At 38.2% G+C, this 23,047-nt stretch overlaps 1 protein-coding gene across 4 annotated transcripts in view; it reads right to left on the bottom strand.

Annotated features, from left to right (window-relative positions):
* The window catches only part of LOC306879316 (rap1 GTPase-activating protein 1-like), a 73,520-nt gene that overhangs the window by 12,890 nt on the left and 37,583 nt on the right, over positions 1 to 23,047 (bottom strand). For 2 of the 4 annotated variants that reach the window (XM_079432146.1, XM_079432144.1), the window contains exons 3-8: positions 10,517 to 10,613; positions 3,152 to 3,199; positions 2,182 to 2,220; positions 1,899 to 2,087; positions 1,075 to 1,178; positions 187 to 265 (exon numbers count right to left, since the gene is read on the bottom strand). In XM_079432146.1, coding sequence (XP_079288272.1) covers positions 187 to 265; positions 1,075 to 1,178; positions 1,899 to 2,087; positions 2,182 to 2,220; positions 3,152 to 3,190 — 450 coding nt within the window. In that variant the 5' untranslated portion in view covers positions 3,191 to 3,199; positions 10,517 to 10,613. Of the gene's footprint in view, positions 1 to 186; positions 266 to 1,074; positions 1,179 to 1,898; positions 2,088 to 2,181; positions 2,221 to 3,151; positions 3,200 to 4,047; positions 4,084 to 6,757; positions 6,895 to 10,516; positions 10,614 to 23,047 lie in introns of those variants that run through there. The other 2 variants (XM_079432147.1, XM_079432145.1) reach the window with 2 other exon arrangements.

Below are 23,047 nucleotides of genomic sequence, written 5' to 3' on the forward strand. Positions count from 1 at the left end.
AATTAAATTAATTGAATGTATAATTATAACTGCAATATATATTTTAATTGATATATTTATATTTTTATATAAACATTTTAATTGAATTCATCTACATGTCATGCAGTTGACTGAATTCTTTTTTTTTTAACCAATGACAGCCATGCAAAATTCTTCTCTGCTAAACTATTTATGTTAATGTCCTACCTTCGCCATCTGCACAACATTGGGGAACTCGGTCAGACAAGAAATTGGTATCACATCATGGTAGGTTTTAAACCTTGACCTACAATTAAAAGGCAGAAGATTCACAGTTACCTCCAGCATTACAAACTATTATAATAATACTATAATCAAACTACCCAACTGTACTTCACAAACACATTCTCTGCTAATTCATCTGAGACTAATTGCTTATGCTTCTCTATTGTAAATCACTTTGGATGAAAGTGTCTGCTAAATGCATTAATGTAAATTTTATATTTTGCAGAACAGACAAAGAGAGAGTGAGAGAGAGAGACAGAGAGAGAGATGAATGTTAGTTCAACTATCATAAAATAGCCATGTGAATCACTCCAGTATTCACAGGTGCCCTTGTCTATTATCTTACAGCCTATATATAAAACATTCAAAGAGTCCCTGAAGAGCTTCCTGTATAAAAGAGAGGCTTTATAGATGAACTTCTCTCTGACATGTACACTGCCTCTTGTTCCCATTCCCATCATTAAAGGGCCTCGAGACAGGCTTTGGGTTATAAAGAATAGATGCGACCTTGTGTTTCTGCTGCCTATTTTGAGCACTTAAGTCAGAACATCTTCGAAAATGAACAATGAGAGAGTATGTGGCAGGAGAGAGTGGACGTGAATGTTTCTTTAAAAAGAAAAGTGTCTGCGACAGAGTTGTGCACCATTCAGAACTAAACTGAGAATATCTTTTCATTTCAGACTCTATACTTTTACAATACTGTATATCAACAATTTACTTTTATATCTCCTAAGGTATTTCAGAAGCAGCTGTAAGAAAAGTATTAGAAGGATGAATTCAAAACATCAAAGCAAATCTGGGAATAGTCAAGAGTGTGTGTCTAAAAAGTACCTAAGCAAAAGTCGAAGGTGCTCCTGGTCTCCAATCACATCATACTTCACAGAGAAGACCAGGTGGCCCAGAGCGCTGTCCACTGAGTAATAATTAAAGTGCTCCTGTGGGAAGAGTTATAAATGCATAAAGCCTTTGAAAGACTCTTTACATTATCACAGATTCCTAAAAGCTCTGACCTTGAGAGACAGCAAGCCCAAAGAATATTACTGTGAGATGATGACTATAACGGCAATAATGAGACAAAACCCAAACACTACTCCAGCTCTAAAAATAATTATCCATCAATTTGTTAATTAGTGAGAAAACAGTCCTAATGTGATTTTGATCAACTTCATTGTAAACTATATCTCAACACAGTTAATACGGCAGGTAAAGCATGGATAAGCAAAATAGCAAAATCTAACTCCTTTAATAATAATAATAATAATAATGACTATTATTTATTTTTAAATAGGGCCTCAAGGTCACTTTAAAAAGGAAAAGGAAACAACAAAATTAATTTTCTCCACAAATATGCATAATTTATCAGTGACTATAACTGAGGCCAATATATTATATCTGACTTTAGGTTATTTTACTATATAAAATTCCAGATTGCACATTGTGATTGTTTATTTTTAATTTTTTTAAATAACCTGCATATTACATTTTCCATATATCACCACTTTTAGGATCCTTTTATGGTCCTTCCATGTATTACTTTAGAATTGAATGTGATCATATGTATACAGTCATATCTCACACAGTTAATTTAGCTTTGGTAAACCTGCTTTCATTGCTAATGAATAATTAGATATAACTTTGTCAACTCAGAATCTCACCTTGCCCAGGAAGTGTTTCCTGTAGATCTTGGCTATGCTGCTTGTCTCCAGTTTATCCTGTGATGTGGGACAAGTGGGCGGTTCTTCTGGTGTGGAGGAGGAGCCTAAATCATGATTGGTCCCTTCAATCCAGTAACCCCCAAACTGGGGTAGAAGAATGAGCGGTAAAGGGCCTGTACGACCCAATACCTGCCAGCCCACAAAAACAGCAATTTTACAACCAGTATTTTTACAAGAAAACACATTCATATTTACATATAAAAAAGCCAGACAAGTTTGCAACCTCGTGGACGCTGGGATATGGAATGTAATCTTCCTCTGTCTGTGGGAGGAATAGAAAGAGATTAGAGATGTAGATATTGTGAGCCTCTCATTCGAGTCACTTAAAGCTGCAGATAAAGGAAATATGAAGGTGCATAAAGAGATCTGTGGAGACTCGTGATTCCAAACCCTGAACTATACGATATTCACAAGGCCTGCGGTGAGAGCATCAGATCACATGTTCGGGTGTTTTATGCTGACCTTAAACGCACAGAACTATAACAAAGTACTTCTATATAGATTCCAGTAAATACATTTATATTTTGAGTTGAATGTGATTCGCCTTCATAAACTCATGAAAGTATAAAGCATTATATTGTAAGTATGAGTGCAGCCTAAGGACATGTTCTTGCACAACAAACAACTCGACAGAGAGCAAAACTAAACAGAAAATACACAAATACTTTCATTTTCAAATACTACATCTATAAGCTAGACACGTTTCCTTTAATAAGCAAATTGTTCCTCTGATAGGAGCAGTAAATTAAAATTAACACTGACCTACAGCATGACAAAAGTTGAACTATTTTTAATGCAATACTTATGGCTCAAGACGCTGAAAGAGATTTGCTCATTTAAACACTTTTTTTTAAACAATACCTGTATTTTAAATAAGACTTCCAACATTTTAGACATCCACACTAAGCTACATGCAATGCATTTTGCCTTACAATTTGGCAAAAAGGTATTTTAATAGGCAATAATTATGCTGCCAACCTTTTGAACCAGCCTTCATGTCAAAAGAGCCCCCTTGATGCATTAAAATGTCAACATTTTAAAGCAGCAGAGCTTTTCTGAACATTAAAGCTATGAGAATGAAGGTTAATATGAAAACATCCGCCTTTTACAAAAGCAACATTGCAAAAAGCAACAGATGGTAATGACTATAACACTTGATGCTTATTTGTGTGGCTCTAAATATACACACTTACTTTGAGAGGAGGTGGAAGACTGCACCTCTGCTCGTCCATTCTACTGCTCTGTGTTCACAAGAAAGGAGAGGACGTTCAATACATTCAGTTCATTTAAAAACATAAATCAAATTGAATTAACAGTATTCATATACATTAATAGAACAGTACATACCAGAAATTAAAATTCAGCATTTGTTAATAACTGGAAATTTCAAAAATGTATAACATGGACAACGAGACACTTGGGCCTGAAGCATATTCTATGCAAGTATTCAAACTCCTAAAGCAATAATGGAATAATACGTTGGCATAAATATACTTAAAATTAATTTAATATAAATTAATATATAATTAAATAACAGATATTTAAAAAGAAATTCTATTGCCCCCTTTAGGTTTGTTACAGCCCATAAGCAATAAGGTACGTTAGATATTATGGGACTGAAAATCTTGACCTGGGACTTAAAAAACATGACTTTTGGATGTTTGGAAAATCAAACATAAAACAAGTAAGAAATGCATATTTATTTATTTTTAAAAGCTACTACTTCATAATAGTTTAATTTGAAAAAGTCCGAGGCATAAAATGCTCTTTATGCTCAAATTATGATGGATCACCAGTTTTCGACAGACATTAAAATGTGCTGACCAAGTATTTGCATATTTGTGTAGACTATATTTCTAACAATGTTTTCAAGAGTTTAATGACAGAAGAGCTCAAGCTACATATATACATTTTAAAGTGAATGAGTGATGCATTAAGAGAAAACCTCAGAATAGAGATGACAGTAATAATAAGCAAAGACTGGGAATGTGTCACCATATCGCAGGTTAAAAAAAGATCAGAGGTCATAAAAAGCAAGAGATTGCAGGAAAAGCAAATACAAAACCGGATGAAAATGTGGGCTTCTCACCTGCATTCGCTCTATCATTGCAAATATATCTGATGTCTGAGAAACAGGAGGAACAGATAAAAGAGGGGGAAGAGGATGAACACAATGAGAAAGAGATCTGAGTCTGCGAATCCACTTGACATGAGAACGACTCTCAGCTCTTTCAGTGACAGTGGCTTTGCAGTAATGGACGGAGCTCCCTTGATCCTACGATCAACAGTGCATCAGACTACCAGATGTCCTTCCTCCCTATCATACGGTTCATCTCAATGGGAGATGAAGACTGTGAAACAGCATAATTTAACATGGAGACAGAGCAGCTGTGCATATGAAGGATGTGACCTGACTAGCTACAGCTGCGGTGTCATATCATTGAGCCCACAGCTCAAAATAAACCAGCATAAGAACGTATATGAATTAAAGGGAACGTTGTTCAGAAATCACTGCCTGCTTATTAGCATGTTTGCCATGCTTTGCATTTAAATATGTGACCCTGGACCACAAAACCAGTCTTAAGTTGCAAGGGTATATTTGTAGCATATTGGTCAAAATTATCGATTTTTCTTTTATGCCAAAAATCTTTATTATATTAAATAAATTTCCTACAATAAATATATCAAAACTTAATTTTTGATTTAGTAATATGCATTGCTATGGATTTCATTTGGACAACTTTAAAGATGATTTTCTCAATATTTCGATTTTTTTGCACCCTCAGATTCCAGATTTTCAAATAGTTGAATCTCGGGCAAATATTGCCCTATCGTAACGAACCATACATAAATGGAAAGCTTACATATTTCAGATATAAATATAAATCTCAATTTCAAAACAATTGACCCTTATGATCCAGGGTCACATATTAGCCTAAATATTGAACTTAACTCATCCTGCACTTTCTAAGTTAATGGGTTTTCCCTGGCAGATGATAAAAAAAACTAAAAAAATGCATAGTTTATTTTGAAGGTGGGATAACAACATATTGTAGCAACACAACAGTCACCCGGCAACCTCTTAGCAACAGAACAGCCACTCAGAACATACCTACAACCATCTAACAACGTCCTAACAACCTCACAGCAACACCACAGCCAATCAGAACATACCTACAACCATCTAACAATGACCTGGCAACCACATAGCAACATCAAATTAGAACACCCCTGTAACCTAACAGCAACACCACAGCCAATCAGAACACCCCTACAAACACATAGCAACGCACTTACAACTTGGCAGCAAATTTTGCAAAGGCAAACACTACTAAAAAGATAAAAAAACTAGTTTGTCAGAATGCAGTATACCATTTTTAATGTTTAATGCTGATAAGACTGCAGAGTCAGGTAGGACTGTGCAAAATCCTTGCCAGTAAGTTACCTTTTTTTTCTCAACAAGAAATCACACGTACAGAGTTTTGAACTTGCACTTACATAACACACACTCACAGAGTTCAGACTACCTAAAATGACTTCAATGTAACAAAACGCTATACTGAAACTGGAACTCCGTATGGCTTGCTGATTCATCAAACACAAATACCACACACACATTTATACTTACAATTTACTTCTGTTGTTTTTATGTCAATCTAACCGGGTGCTTTCTTAAAACAAACCGTTTTTGAAAAGTTGATATAAAATATCTTCACACAATTACTATGAAAAATAGATAATTATTATTATTAAAAATATATATTTTTAGATTATTACAGTTTTTAAAATGCATCAACTCATATTATTATGATGGATTTTCATGGCTATAGAACACAAAAATAGGTAATACCAAATATAATTAACGAAGGCATGAAAATAAGTTTGCTGAGGCAGTTTTGATGCAACCTTCATATACAAAATCTGTTAGTTTTAATATAAATCAACCCCTGGGACATAAGATTGCCTAGCGTTTAAAATACACCCAGTTAAATATCTTTATAACTCAAAGCCTATCCCTAAACCTACCTCTTGCGGAAACCTTAGTGCATTTTTAGATTTTAATTAAGACATTAATTAGTCTCTTTATTTGATTAACTCTTGGGAGGTCCCATTATGGTCATTTCTATCATTGTGGGGACATTTGGTTCTCACATGCAGCTAATGTACACTTGACAGAAATGCTATTTCCTAAACTCATTTCACAAATTGTTATGAATCAACCAAGGAGTGTATTTGACATTTCTTAATATAAGAGTAAGAATTCTTTCTCAACTAAGACATTCTATAACTATTGCATCACAAACGTGCACAGTACACTCTGTACAGATCCTATGCAAGCATGTATGACTCAAAACCCTCAGATCAATATATGATCATAATTCAGATCTACAATTATCTTTGAAACAAGGTCAATAACTGAAATTTATATTCACATTGTCATGACAATTTTCTCCCAAATCTGCATTACCATAATGCAACAAAACATTCTCTTGTAAATACACTAATATATTATTCAAACAGTAAAGTATTTATACATAATGATGATATCAGACAGCATGATTCTCATAACTGAATTACATCGTGAGAGGAAAAATCAAATGAGAATCATCATCCATAATGATAATTAAAAACGAAATCAAAAGTAAAACATCAGCACACATTACAGTAAAAAGAAACACAATCACACATTACACTAATGTCTACACTCTTACACTTGGCCTTTCTATATAAACACACAAACTCACACATTTCACTATTATTGATTTTTCCTCACAATTTCATACATTAAGTCTACTTACATCACTGAAGCGCCTGCGGTGGTGCATGGCAGCGAGTGCTGGACTGCGAAACCTGTACATACTCTTAGCCATGATGAAGTCAATTAAATCAGCTGAACCCTTAGAAACACGACTATGACCAGCAACGAAACACTCTTTCTCTCAATCTTCATATGTTCTGCTCATGAGAAAAGCAGCAGGGAAGACAAGAAAAAGACCGATAGCTTCCTCAATCTGCTACAACTTCCCTTATTCTAGTCAAGCGTGCCATACGAAACAGCCTCTAATGAAGGAAATCACTGCTAAGTGTGTGTGTGTGTGTGTGTGTGTGCCCATTCAAACCACACATGCCCCCTCAGATTTACAAGCCAAAGGACATGCAAAAAAGCCTTTTTTGTATCTTTAATAATTAAATTGCACAATTTCATTTTTGTCCAAAACACTGTTGCAGAAATCCCCAATTATCAAAATGTCAAACTGCTCTTTCCAATACTTGAAAATGCCCAATGACTGACTAGTGAAGGGTCGCATGAAGCGAGTCTGTGAAATCTCATGACTTTTTTATTAATCTAAATCTAAGACCTTCAAGTGACCTTAAGATGTTACCTCAAAAGCGTTATACTTTAGAATAACATGAGGTTTTGTGCGTTTATCGCTTTCATACACAAGCTTCTCTTTCTTCATTCTCCAAATATCTAACGTAATATACAGCTGCAAATATTTCCCATTATATTATAGTGTATCTGTCAGAAACACTGCTAAAAGCAGGCAAAAAATGTAAAATAGTAAGATGACAATGTCACAGTTGCTGAAAGATAATATGACCTCCTGTTGTGACAATACATCCACATGTTGCACAACTATAATGCATTTGCCAACACCATATTACAAAAATACTACAACAGCATGAGTGTCGTAAGCAGGCAGGCTGTTTAATAACCTTAATGTTAGAATGTTTTAAGGCAATATGACAGAAAACAGCTTCAAAAATGGCTATAAATGTGAATAATGTACAACCAAAGCAGAGTTACAGGGATAGGGTTGGATATAAGCCTTGTTCAAAATTCTATGTTTACAAAAGTTACCAAAGCATGATGGTGTTGTGGTAAAACCATCCTGTTGTAATGCAGTTATTGCTCTGGGATTCAGGGGAATCTGATGTAGCATCCAAAACCACTGATTCTGGGATCATCCTGCCTCCTGTTCCCAGGATCAAGGTGTTTACAGACTCTGGAAGGAATTGGTATGGGAAGCCCAGAATTTCATTCCTCTAAGGCAGGTTTCTACGCAATGTCTGTTCTCAGAGGGGAAAAAAATATTTCTCAGAGGTCGCTGAGACTTTTTCAGATCTATATTCATTTCAGTATTAACTTCATGTCAAATGTTTCTCATAAAATGAAGTAGGACAATTAAAAACAGATAGAAGTGAGACAATTGCTGAGATTATGAAAGTAAAATAAAGTAAAAAAAAAAAAAAAAAGTCATTTTAATTAGTGTTAGCAATTCTAGTACTTTAACAGTTGTTTAAGTTGTTGTTTTTTTCCATCAAATTTTGGTCAGCTGTAAATGCCATGTGATGAATTACTCTAGCACTGCAGGAAAATGATGCACGCCTTTCCATGCCATTCATTAGCGTCCATCTTGAACTGTGACATGAATGCCAGCAGACAGGAAAAAATTAGTCCATTTAATGCTTTTAGGGGCCCAAAAACAAATATAATAAAACATTTGCCATTTAAAAGTCTCAATTTGCTCTCAAATTGAACAATTGAGATATTAAAAATAACTAATTTGCAATATATTTTGTGTGATAACTGTGTACAAAAACCTTATTTTGCATTATACAACCTTGCTTACTATTAGTAGTTGGGGAATACAACAAAAGCCTAATCCAAAGTCCGTAATCCACAGACAATAAACATTAAATTTAAAAAATGCATGCTAAGGTAACTTGTTTACAATCCAATTTCACTTGGATCAGGTTGAAACTAAATTCACAGCCATTATAATCCTAGTGTGGCTCTGCAGACACGCAGAGCTGATTGTATTAGCATCTTGGCATTATGAGACTCTTAGTGAAACATATAAATGCTTAACTACACCACCAAGACGGAGCTAATCTTATTCAACCTCTCACAATGCCATCGAGACACTCATCATTGTAGGACATCCCTAAACACGGACACTTCAGTCCTCCTGGCTCCCAGAAGCCCTTGTGCTAATGGCTCTCAGAGCTGCTCAGAGACACAGATGAGTTCAATTAAAAACCACTTGGGTGTTAAATGAGGGGAATAGGTGTCCCTGGAGAAGAGCTAGCAATGGTTCATCTTCAGATAATAAAACGACAAAAATGACAAACAGAGCAGTACTTTTTGAGGTTCTGCTGAGTGGGGGCCCGTCAGTGGAGACAAGAGAGGCGGAATTTCTGCGAAAAATATATTTAAAGCCTGCCTAAAAGGCACCTCATGGACCGCCACTGGGTCAGCTCACACTGAAAAGTGCCAAAGTGACTGAAGTGCTTTAATTTGCAGTTCATTGGGAGATCTTGATGCCTGGAGGAGCTTTGATTTCTTTTTGGATCAAATTAAAATTCCGTTCCTCAACAAAGGATCATTTCTAAAGTTAAACTTGGATGTTGGTCCTTGAGGGGGAATCTTAGCGCTAGCGCAGAATTATCTGGTGACACACTTCAACCGATTAAGCATGAATTACAAAAGAATCCTTTCTGTGGAGGACTGGGAGTGCTGCCTAAAATAAAATGAAGGAACAATTATGAATTAATTAGTTAATTAAAAGTTTATTGTTTCCATCTATTTGCCACGGAGAATTCATTGTGTTTAACCAATCGATTTCTGATTTATTTTAAACACCTCCCTATGGCGGAAATAAAGGAAAAATCTTTAAATAAAATTTAGTCAAAAATTATACATTTGTGTTTGTAGAATGCCAAGTGTATATATTTGTCAATTTGAAAAGTGATTATTTACAATACCGTTCAAAAGTTTGGAGTCTGAAAGATTTTTAATGTTTTTGAAAGCAATCTTATGCTATGTGTTTGCTTTTTTTCTTTTAAAAACAGTACAAATATCAATATTGTGAAATATTATTGCACTTTAAACATTTTCTTTTGAAATATATTTGAAAATGTTATTTATTCCTGTGACGGCAAAGCTGAATTTTCAGCACCATTACTCCAGTCTTCAGTGTTGATTCTTCAGAAATCATTCTAATATGCCGATGTGATGTTCAAGAAACATTTCATATTATTATTAAGGCTGAAAACCTTTGTCCTGCTTAATTTTGTGGGAAGCATGATACATTGTTTCAGGATTGTTTGATGAACAGAAAATTCAAAGGAACAGCATTTATTTGAAACAAAAAGTATAATTGTATTTACTGTCACTTTTAAATAGTTAACTGCATCCGTGTTGAATAAAAGTAATACAAACAGTATTGTACATTTTCCATTTTAAATTAATAATTAGATTACTGATTTCATCCTTTTATTTTTGTGACACTCCAATAATCAAGTCTTCCACAGAAACCAACAAAATGATGAAAAAGAAAGAAAAAAGTATGCACACACAAAACAATTGTAGATTGTATTTGTAATAAACAGTTGTCACAAGAAACAGGAAAAGACAGGAGAACAGCAGGAAGAAATAAATGAGAGAAGGCAGTCGTTTGATATTCCTAGCACTTCTCCTACTGAACTCAAGGCTCTGCTGGAATATAACATTATTAGATGAAAGAGGAGTGAAATGTTAAAACCTGCCAAACCTTTAGAAGAGTCGGAGCAGGTGATGGCGGAAAGGACTTGACCAGACCAGGATGTTCTAACGGGTCAGATATTCGCGGGATTCTGCCATCTTGTTTCCTGTGGACAAACAAAAATCCTCAGAACCAAAGCATGAGCATTAATAACTCAAGGCAATCAGATCACTCACATTGGCATATTTGGTACAAGTGTTCTTCTCAAAATCAAATTAGAAATGCTCAGCATCATTGACTGCTCCAGCTGAGAAGGAACTGGTTAGTTAGTATGCAATACAATATGCTGAAAAAGCCACAGGTGTGTATGTGTGTGTGAATGGAAACTGTGAAAGAGTGTGGCTCAATGACACACACCGCACGGAGTAGAATCAAGCCCTCAGTTTTTGTTCCCTCCCTACACTGGCCTGTAATCTGACTCAAGACAGTGCCTCAGTTCAAACACATTATTTCACATCACATCGACTGCACTCAGCTCACGTCGCTTTTAACAGCCGATCCTAAATCAATTAAAACTCCCCTGCTATTTGGCACACAATCTGTTCCTCCATGTCGGTCTGGACGCATATGAATGTCTGTCTGAAGGCACGTAAATGTTTTTAGTGATCTGATAATGATCTATTCATCCCGACTGTAACCAGATTATTATTTTATTATTACACTGAATTTGGTGGCCCTACATTTAATAGCAAAACAGGACCATATATATAATATAGTGACTGGAATTACAAGTTTGGTCTAACATACCTGAAATAAGCAGCTTGAAAGCAATGAGAGATAACCTCTGGAGGGGCGACCTACAGAGATTTATTCACTGTCAGTACAAAAGCACCTTCAGATGGCAAGCTTGCATATCATTCAGGCGCTTTCTGTTGGATACTGCACGCAAAAAATGGCAAGAGTCTCAAAACAGCGAGCTCCAATGTTATTGGCTGACTTAAACAATTTACAGGAGTCAAAGTGGGCAGGTTTTTTCAAAAAAGTCAGTTGGGAAACAAGTTGTGTTTGCAAATTCCCCTTCTACCACAATGATCACTTTTGAGTAGGAACTAGTGACTGGATTCTTGGCAGTTTGGTATGATTTTCAACTCTCTTGGCAGCGAATCTATGAAAGACAGGGTTTATAGTTACAGATACGTCATATAATGTAGTTTGAGGCATTCAGTACACTCTTAAAAATAAAGGTGGGGGCTTTCCCAACAATGCCACAGAAGAACCATTCAGTGAACAGTTCTTAAAAAGAACAATTTTTTTCTATAGGACCCTTTTCCACTATAAAGAACGTTCTGTGGAATGGAAAAGTTCCACGGGAGTTAAATGTTCTTCATGGAACCATAAGGGGCGTTCACACCAGAGGAACCTTTTCATAGTTCATAGAACTATTGGCAGAAGTACCCACTTTTTGGAGTGTTCGCACCTACTTCAGAATAGGGTCTAAAACAGTTCTATAAGAACTACCAGTGATGTAGGTGTACACTGATTGACCAAACGCATACCAAACACTGGCTACCTGGCATTTTTTAAAAGAAAATAAAGAAAAAAATTACTCCATGAACATGAAAAACAGCGATAACGGCATTTACCTACTTGCTGTCTGCAGCGGTGTTCTTTTCTCAGCCTCGATATGTAACACTGCAAGTTAGTCAGATTTTCTTGCTCTTTCCATCACATAAAATGTGCGTTTACATTCCATCTCTGTTATCACGAAACCCACAACACACAACAAATACAGCTACAATCACGGCATCCTCCATTCACCGGTTGTTGACGTTTGTAAATGCCACGAATAAAGACAGGAAAACGGCCCGAGGGGGAAATTGGTTCTCTAGGAACCACCATGCTGGCTAGTTCCTAGAACTACACGGTGCGAAAGTGCATATAGATGCCAAAAAAGAGCCTTGATTTTTTAGAGTGTTGAGGGATTCAGTAGAACATTATTGATAAAATGCAAAAAATTTCAGATTTATCAGCCCAAAAAGGTTTTTTTGATGAAAAACATGCTGCAATATGGACCAGATTTTGTGATGATATTCATTGTTTTGGCAACATTGTGTGACACTATTGCTTGAAGGTCTGAACTTCTTATGTGCAAAGGTCACAGAAGATCACAAGACTATGTGAGGACCACGACATCCAACTAAGGAGAACTGTGAAGCATCTGCTTATGCTGCACAGAAAAGTGACAATTTGCATAATGTTAAAAACCAAATGAAACTGAGGTCACCTTAGACAGCAGGACAAAAAGCCATTTCTGTGGCTGAGACACATCTTGAAAGGGATGTCAGATGCCAACAACATCATGTCCTGTCACCAAAGGCACAGCGGTGTTTTGTTAGATCTTTACCTCTTGAGGATCGCCAGAGCTGACTCACTTCATTAGCCTGATGGCAAGTTATGTGCTGAAAAGCCCCTGAAGTCGTCGAGGAGTTTTGACAGCGGTACACGCTGTTGATTTGTCACAGCACATAAGCCAAGCTTGACTGAGATGTGGCACAAGAGGCTAATACAAAACACAATGCCAGCGACATTTCCATAGAGATGGTGAGTGTGGGTATTTGCATTTGAAGACAAACATTACACCAGACAGCTCTAAAACTATTAACTCTACAAATTTAATTATTCTTGCATTTTCTGATCCATCTTGATTCCACAAATGTTCACCTACACTGTGCTGTTCCTATCTATGTGTAACACCTCCTGCTCTGCATAACCATTCAAAGCACATTAGGAAAGATGTCTCTGCATCTGATAGTAAATCTGCAACCCATAAGTGTCACCTATTTCAAACTTGAAGAGGTTAGCAAATCATAAGAGAGTGCATTTACATTAAATTCAGGTACAGTAGCAAAAACAGAAGAATCATGTGACACTAATGGCTGCTGAATTTTTTTTTTAATAAATTCCATTTTAAAATATATTAAAACAGAAAACAGCTATTTTAAATTGTAGTGATATTTCAAAATATAACATTCATTTTTAAATTAACAAGTCAGCCTTGGTTAGGGTCTTCTTTAAAAAAACAAAATAAAAATCATACCAACCCCAAACTTTTGAGGGGTAGCATGAGTTTAAACTTATTTGTGTAAAACTAAAATTTCCTTAGCATGTTGTTAGTGATAGTGCTATCAATTGAGCAAAAAACAACAACAACAAAAATCACTAATATAGAAATTAAATTATTTTAAAAAGTTTTACAAGATCCCTTTAAGACCCACACTGGACAAGGATTAGGAAAGGCTCAGGAAAACCAGGAGGCAGAAAGAGTTACAGGATTCATACAGAAAATGCAAAGCAGCACTGCTCCCTGGGTCTGTCAGGTGCACCTGCTAATACAAATGAATTTGACTGTGTTTACATGAATTAGCAATAAGCTATCTGACACTAGCACAGAACTACAGAACACAGTGTGCATTAAGATAAAATCATGAATAAACATTATATAGATTACCTGACAAATGCTGTACGTTCATTTATCTGCAATTCACAAAAATACACAAAACACAAATAAAACTCAATCCTATGACCTAGGGTAAGAGTGAACTATGAGGAAACCACAAGTGAAATCAATAGGATTTACTAAATCACTAGCATGCAAAAACTAGAGATGCAGATGACATTCTTAGTGCAGCTATAGCATCCTGCATTTGTTGTGGTTATTAATAGTGGAGTTAAAATACCAAACACACTCAAATCTAAATAATATCTTTAACCATCATTTGCAAGAAATTACTACACAGTCACCAGAAAATGGTATCGGTGCATCACTACCAAAAACAATATCTATGCCCCCAAAACAAGCCCACACACGGCTCGGCTTCATCACAACCTGCTCCACTAATACTGTCCGACACCTCTTCAGCTGACTGCCTCCCACTACGACCACCTGAGCGCCACACCAGCAGAAGACAGACCATCTTATGATGGAGTGACAGAGAGAAAGAGAGAAAGACACATTACTTACTTGTACACATGCAGAGACGACAAATCAGAGCTGAGCAATCTGTTCTGCAGCTCTAAACCAAATGGGCAGGTGACAGACAGAGCTCTTGTTTTCCTATCGCTCCCTCCCTCTCTCTCTCTCTCATCCTCCCAACTCTTTCTGTTTCTTTCCCTCCCCCTGGCTTCTCACACCATTTTATGACTCACTCCTCTCGCCTTTTTTTGGGTTATCAGCCCAGAATCTATTACTTCTGAGGTTTTCTATTAATCTATTACTTCTTTGAGGTTTCTGCATCCCTTTATCGGACCTGTTTTGACATTTTGCCAATTGTTCTCTCTCATGCCAATATTTCCATATACTCGCAGCCACCAATACATCCTGCTGATGAAAGTGCTGCTTTTGGCTAAAGGAATAGTCCACCCAAATTTGGCAATTCAGTTACTGACTCTTCAAGTCGATACAAACATACATAACTTTTGTCTGTAGAACACAATAGAATAGAATATAATAGAATAGTTGAGACTCAGGCTTTAGGGCCATAGTGTCAATCCTTCTTTTGAATAAGATATTTAAATTAATCTGTTGATTCAGTTCTCTTAAACATTCATGATCTGGTCAGAAATAAAGTTATGAGTCTTGTATGATATGAGGTTTATCTACCTAAAAGAATGATTTAGACAACGTAACAGCTCAAATAACACATTTTTTATAAGGGCGAATTAATTTAAACAAATTAAAAATACTTTCATTATCTTCAGTTTTTTGCTTTTAAAATGCCTTGTCCTATTGATTTCCAATGTAAACGCTGTACTACAATTGCAACTTCTGACAAATCAAATTATTTTCTGTGGTAACTGACAGCATGTCACAGATACCGTCAATAGAGCTTAACTTGTTTTGAACTCTTAACATTCCCTGTGTGTGTGTGTGTGTGTGTGTGTGTGTGTGTGTGTGTGTGTGTGTGTGTGTGTGTAATTCGAGCCTCTTATGTAGTTTTAAAGGGATGTTATCTCTCAAGTCTACAATTAGCCCACTCAGCCCTCTAAACTACCTCAAACGGATTTGTTGCCAATCCCAAAGCATTCCCACAGCTGCAGGCATACTGAACCGAACGACTATCTCAGATGGGAACATCCCTCACAGAGACAGTCACCACAGAGTTCCCATCAGTCCTCACAAAATTAAACAACACTTTTTATTTTCACCACCAATATGGTTTCCCTCAATACCACACAAATTTTAGAACCAGAAAATACACAACAAAATGTATGGAAAGAGGATGTGACTGTGTGATCTTGCTTGCTTCAGGAAAATAAAATAAATAAAATACAATAAAATAAAATAAAATACAATACAATTATTTTGCCTTAGCAATGTACTGTACGCAACAATGAAAATTATCTACAACGCAAGCACACTCTTCTCGTTACAATGACAATAAAAGCAGCAAGCAATAAAACCAACTGTATCTGCATCATTTATTTATGGTGTGACGCATGCTGGGAAGTCAAGTAGTCTACATCTATCAATGTTACAACTTACAGTATCAAGTTCATTATACTTCCTCCAACCACTCTGAATTTACTTCTGAAGTTGAAACTTTGAAAACTCTGTAAAATATTCTAATGAGTTACAGAAGAAATCTCAAGTATATTAGAACACTGTGCCTAGATTAGAAAGTTAAATGAAACATAACTGAGAAAAAAAATCTCTTCAGGAGTAAAACTTTCCTTTGGGACTATAATCACCCCACAACATTGTCTGCATGTTCTTGCAGACAACTTTGTATCTTACCAAAGATGGTTGACTTTATGTAGAACAGACTCAGAAAGGCTCAACCTTCTGCCATTCCCATTTACAGAGTTCCCCAACATGCTTCTCAGCAGCTCCATGCAGATGGACCAGGCCTCTTCTCTCTAAAGCTTCTCTGTCCGCACCCAAGTAGACAGAGACTCAGGTTTGAGACGTCCACCTGATTGTTGAGTTCTTTGTGTTTATTAAACAGTTGAAGTTTCACTCCCGGCTCTTGGGGAAGTGAAGAAGTCAAACCTGTTTTTAAGTATTCTCTCCCCAAATGGTCTTTACTCAGCCCACAGCAGGAGGGTCCAGGACGGATTTCAGGTTAACAAACAAAACCAGACCCAAGGGCAAGAACAACTGACCATGGAAATGAAAGAGATGGGTGTTCTTCTCCTTTTGTCATGTCAACGGAAGCATCCAGTCATATTGGATCAATCAAAAATGAACCTGAGCAATCAAGTATCTAGATATTTTTGATGGGCTCTTTTGACATGGGTCAGTGAACAACCACCTAGCAACTCCCGAGCAACCACCCAGAACACCCTAACATGCTAAAAATGAATCAGAACTGTCGAGACAAGTTTTGCACAATGCACACACATTAATAACATACAAAATGTGTTTGAATAATTTATGCAAATGAATAGGCAAATAACTGGAATGATAAATAGAAAACATATTCCGTAAAGAGTGTTATATTTGTCTGCTTTCAGATATCTTGACTGTGTTTTCCCTGTATGCATGGATGAAATGAATATTCACTGACAACAGTGCTTCAAAACACACTGTCTGATCTTAGACACACAACACCATCCAGGCTCTCGGCTGACTCTGGTGTCATGGGAATTATTTCCGAAATAAAACTGACAGAATTCAGGTCAACTCCCATTCAAACCTCCCACCTCTCAATCACTCTCTGACAAAAAAAAAATACAACTAGCAAATGCTGTTAATCCATATCTTTTGCTACATCCAGAAATAATAATCATAAGAAGAATTCATCAAACAAGAAATACTAAAGGTAACAATACACTAAAACAGTCAATAAACATTTTCAGCTGAAAATCCCTTTTAGTTAAACCCAAACTGAGCTGTCAGGTAACACCTATGGGTGGAGACCCTCACAGCCTGTTTTCTCACCTGACTAGTTTTACACTAAAAACACAGTTGGAAAATTGCATTTTAACAGAGGTGTACAAAAAGATACATAAACAGATAGATATAGAGACGGAAAGATACAGTACACATATGAAACATTTGTAAAATAGTTTCATTTTGAAAAATTACATAAAAATAGTAAAAACAGATTCAGTCATTATATTTGTTTGTACGTTTATTTATTTATTTAGCAGAACACCAATAAAGTCTTGCACCAAAATCAACTAAATGACAAATAATTAAAAAGAAAGTTGAACAAACACAGACAGATAGGGGAAAAACAACAGGGTGAAAACAACAGTAGGGGGGAAAACAACACATTTAATAGAGTTTCCAGGGTGAAATGAGGGTCAACATCCTGAAGAGCCAAACCACTGCTGCTCAAGCACCTGCTCAAGCTTCACTTCCTGTGAAGTAATTTACAACCTCGGTTTGCCCTCTTCAGGGTATATATCACAATCACAAAGACCCAAACCTCTAGCTCTTCATGTCAAACACCAGCTAAATCAACTGAATCCAGTGTGAAGATGTAATTTACAGATACTAAATGCTTTGACTTCATAATTCTCATAATTCCATATTGAGAATTTCTATAATGCAAGATTCAGAGTAGTGATAGAGGCAGCAAAATCATGCATTTCTAACATAACCCATTAACCCATCCAAAATTATCATAGATGAACAGCATTTTCTTATCTGTCTAACCAGTTCCCATGTCTTCCTACAATTTCAGACTGCAGTACAGTAAGAAATAGAAAATTAATCGATCTGTTCCATTGTAAACTCCACATAAATAAAGTTCCAGACTGCTCTCACACTTTCCAGACATCAGGTAAGAGGAAATATGTTTTCCAGAGCTTCACGGCACCACATAGCAGAGAACAATTTTCAATGGCACCTTAAACAAGCATTTTAATAACGTCTTTCAGACTGAAGCACATTCTGTGAAAGCACAAATCTCTGGGGGGTTTACTTATCCTGTCAATTTAGATGACTTAAATGACGCCGCTGTGTGGCATAGCTTACTAACATCCCCCAAAGACCACTGCTGTCCTCACTAGACCAGTGTCCTCACAGAATCTGGGTGAACTACAGTCCAAAAATAAACAAAAAACAAAGCACTGCTGTCCATATCCTACCACAACAAAACTAATTCAACAATTATTTATTGCAAAACCACTTAAATGGATCAAAATGTCCACTTACTGTACAAAGAGTTGTGGCTTTATCATTAGTGATCAAATTCAATCCAAAGTTTAATACTTAAAATACTTAAATATTAGCTTAAATAATATTAAAACAACAACTTAAACCGCAAATTGGCCTATATTAAAAAAATAAATAAAAACGTTCTGTTTTTATATTCAAAGAACCAGATGTGAGCATGGACCACAAATCCAGTCATAAGTACCACGGGTATATTTGTAGCAATAGCCAACAATATGGGTCAAAATGATCGACTTTTCTTTTATGCCAAAAATCATTAGGATATTAAACAAAGATCATGTTCCATGAAGATAATTTCCTACCATAAGTATATCAAAACTTAATTTTTCATTAGTAATATGCATTGCTAAGGACTTCATTTGGACAACTTTAAAGGCGATTTTCTCAATATTTAGATTTTTTGCACCTTCAGATTGCAGATTTTCAAATAGTTGTATCTCGGCCAAATATTGTCCTATCCTAACAAACCACACATCAATTGAAAGCTTGTTTATTCAGCTTTGATCTTAATTAAAAAAAACTTGGCCCTTATGACTGGTTTTGTTGTCCAGGGTCACAAATATTTTCCAGGCAATTAATCAGACAACATTTAACCATTCTGAGACTATTGCATTGACCAATAACTGTATGCTTGACCGATGAACAGAAATGGTAGTTCATTCCAAGAGCTGGACAACAAATATTTTTTTGTTTTTGAAATTTAGCTAATAATTTAAAAAACTAAATAATAATAATAATAAAATATCGTCAACTTACTGCAACTAATTTTTGGATAATGTATGGTATATGGTCATGTATGATATGTATGGTACATGATCCATGGTACCAGGTACATAAATACATAAATACTACGGCATACAAATCAAAGCACCTTATTATTAATATTGTCCTTCCTGAGAACATCTAACACTGCATAAACAGCATCACTTAAGAGTGTCCCTGTTGTCCCTGGCAGCTTTTATCCCAAGCACATGCTCGTCCCATGAGAAAGGACGCAGGGATGCCCCATCCAGCGCACAGCTTTAACTATCGCCTCCATACGCCCTTTTACAGCCTGTTTCTTACAAATCCGAGAGCTGTCTTAACAATTTTCTCAGGCCTGCAAGATAAAGACCAGCTGAGAAAGCCCACACGGGCCACGTCTCAGCAAATGTAACAGCAGAGACATTCATACAGAAGAGAATACCAGGCTGATGCGTAATACTGATCTGAATAGGTCTAATCATAAAAGCATTGTGTCTCCAAACAGCACAGGCTCTGACAGTTGCAGTGGGTGAATATGAGAGGAAGTGTTTGGATGCAAAGTGACTCGGTGCAGTGAAATTCCAAACATGCACGACAAAAGAGCACTTGAAAACGCAAACGATTAAGGTTACAAATGCGCTTTTACCTGTTTTTACAGCCACTTCATTACTGTAAGTATTGCTTTTGAAAAGAATGTTTCCAAAATGTTTTTTGCAAATAGAGTTACATTTTTATATTTCCAAAGAAAAGGCAAATAAATCGGGTGACATTTTATCATGTTGATATTTTCGAACTGTCCAATAACTGCCTGCTTAACCAATTAACAGAACTAGTTACATAATCAATCAATAGCTTCATCAAGAGATAATAAATGTTTGTTTTTAATAATAAATATTTTATTAAATATTATTTTAATATTTTATACAAATATTAAAAATACTGTCAGAGTCACCACAGTCTCCAGCAACGACACTCACCAGATCCCAATCCCCTGATTTCTGATCACCGCCACCTGTCAGCACTAATCAGCAGCATTATATCCCTGCACTCCTCCCGTTCACTCACTGTCTGGTCTCAAACATTCCATATTGACTAACCTGACCCACTTACCTTTTGTCTACTTACCAGTTGCTCCAGTGTTCCTATCCCTGTTCTCCACTGCTCCAGTTCTCCACTGTTTCCACGCTCCACTGTTACCTCCGGATCCCCTGAAAAAGGAAAAAGGACATTCACAGTCAGATAAGTCCCTAGAGACATTCCCATTCCCCGCCTGCTTACCTGGACATTCTGCTCATCTCATTCCCCTCTGCTACTACTCAATAAACCTGTTGTCATGCACTGGGCGTGCTCGATGTCTCGCCATGGGGCTGTGCCTGTACTGCGAAGTTCTGGGGCACTTCATTCGGGTGTGCCCCTCTCGCCCCCCCACGCCCAGCGGTGAGTACCCTCCAATTGGAGCTTGCTATCTCTACCTTACCTCTGCTAACGGTACAACTGCTCACCCCAGGTCATTTCATTTCAGTACCTGCCCTCGTGGACTCGGGATCCTCAGGCAATTTCATCTCACAAACCCTCCTAAAACAGCTTGATTTACCCCGCCAGAGACAGGCCGAGCTGAAGATCGAGACCATACAGGGAAAACCGCTCGGGCATGGGCACATCAAGTTCCGGTCTCTGCCGATCACTCTGAAAGTAGGCTGTATTCATCAGGAGAGGATTTCCTTTCTGTTACTGGAGGGACCCACCGTCAAAATCATCCTGGGACGCCCCTGGCTATCTCAACATTCCCCCGAAGTCAGAAGGGATACCAGCGAGATCCTCCGATGGAGTAAAACTTGCATCCAAAACTGTCTCTCCAACATCCCTGTACCCCTGGTTAGTAACAAAAAGCTCCAAGTTCATTCCACCCTAGTGGAGAGCACCGATCCTCGTGAGGTTCCGACGATCCCATCTGACTAGCTGGCATTCCAGGAAGTGTTCAGCAAATAGGCAACCACGAAGTTACCACCGCCCGGGCCATGGGATTGTGCCATCGACCTGCTGCCTGAAGCTATACTCCCCAGGGGTCGAGTATACCCCCTGTCCATCCTGGAGGCGATGGAGGATTACATCAAGGAGGCTCTCCAACAACAGTTAATTCGCCCTTCCACCTCTCCGGCGGCCTCGATCTTCTTCTTCGTGTGCAAGAAGGACAGAGGCACTACCGGACCACACTGTCAAGCTCCCTTTATCCTCTTCCCCTGGTCCCGGCCACCCTCGAGGAACTCCGTGAGGCCCGCATCTTCTCGAAGCTGGACCTGCGGAGCGCCTATAACCTCATTCGTATCCGTGAAGCCGACGAGTGTCCCTCAGGCCACTATGAATATCGGGTCATGCCGTATGGCCTTTCCAACTCTCCGTCCGTCTTCCAGGGGTTTATGAACAAGGTGTTCCGGGAGTTCCTCCACCGGTTTGTCATCGTGTACATAGACTATATCCTGATCTACTCCCGGAACCTGGCTAAACATCGCCATCACGTGACGCAGGTCCTACGCCAACTCAGGAAACACTACCTCTACCTGAAGCTCGAGAAGTGTGAGTTCCACCGCCCCACGGTCCAGTTCCTCGGCTACATATTCAGTGCGGATGGGATCCAGATGGACCAGGGGAAGGTCCAAGCCATCTGGGACTGGCCCCAGCCTCAGTCAGTAAAGGAACTGCAACGATTCCTTGGCTTCGCAAATTTCTACCAGAGGTTCATTCTGAACTTCAGTCTCCTCTCAGCCCCCCTCACTTCCATGCTCTGTCAGAAACCCAAGTTTCTGTCCTGGAACTCCGAAGCTCGAGCTGCCTACAAGAAGCTCCAGGAGGCCTTCTGCACTGCTCCCATTCTCTCACATCCTGAACCCCAACTCCCATTCATAGTGGAAGTGGCTGCCTCAACCACCGGTGTGGGAGCAGTGCTGTCTCAATACCACAGAGAGCCTCCCCGACTCCACCCTTGCGCTTACTTCTCCAGGAATCTTTCCCAAACGGAGCAGAACTACGATATTGGAAATCGGGAGCTGCTCGCCATTAAACTGGCACTGGAGGAATGGAGACACTAGCTGGAGGAAGCTCAACACCCCTTTACGGTCCTCACTGACCACAAAAACCTGGAATATCTCCAAAGTGCTAAGAGGTTAAACCCCCGGCAGGTTCGCTGGGCCCTCTTCTTCACCGGGTTCCAGTTTTCCATCACGTATCGACCCGGAGATAAGAATGTCAAGACAGATTCCCTCTCACGTATCCATGCCCCCGACAAACCCTCCACACCTGAACCCATACTTCCTCCAGCCATTTTTATGAGCCCCATCCGGTGGGCCCTGAATGAACACATCCACATCGCCTCCATCACCGAACCCGCTCCGCTGGGAGGCCCAGAGGGCAAAACCTTCTCCTTGAGAACTTCCCTTCTGGGCTCTCTGCATGCTTCCCCAGGCTCTGGGCACCCAGGCAGCCAGCGTACTCTCTCGCTCCTCCAAGCCCGGTACTGGTGGCCCAGTATGGCCCGGGATGTCTCCCAGTACGTTCGTGGATGCTCAATCTGCGCCATCTCCAAGACTCCACATCACTTACCTGCCAGAAAATTTGTCCCATTACCCATTCCACGTCTCCCCCTGGTCACACGTCGGAGTCGACTTCGTCACAGA

Source organism: Barbus barbus (assembly GCF_936440315.1).
Source record: "Barbus barbus genome assembly, chromosome: 13".
NCBI classification, from domain to species: domain Eukaryota; kingdom Metazoa; phylum Chordata; class Actinopteri; order Cypriniformes; family Cyprinidae; genus Barbus; species Barbus barbus.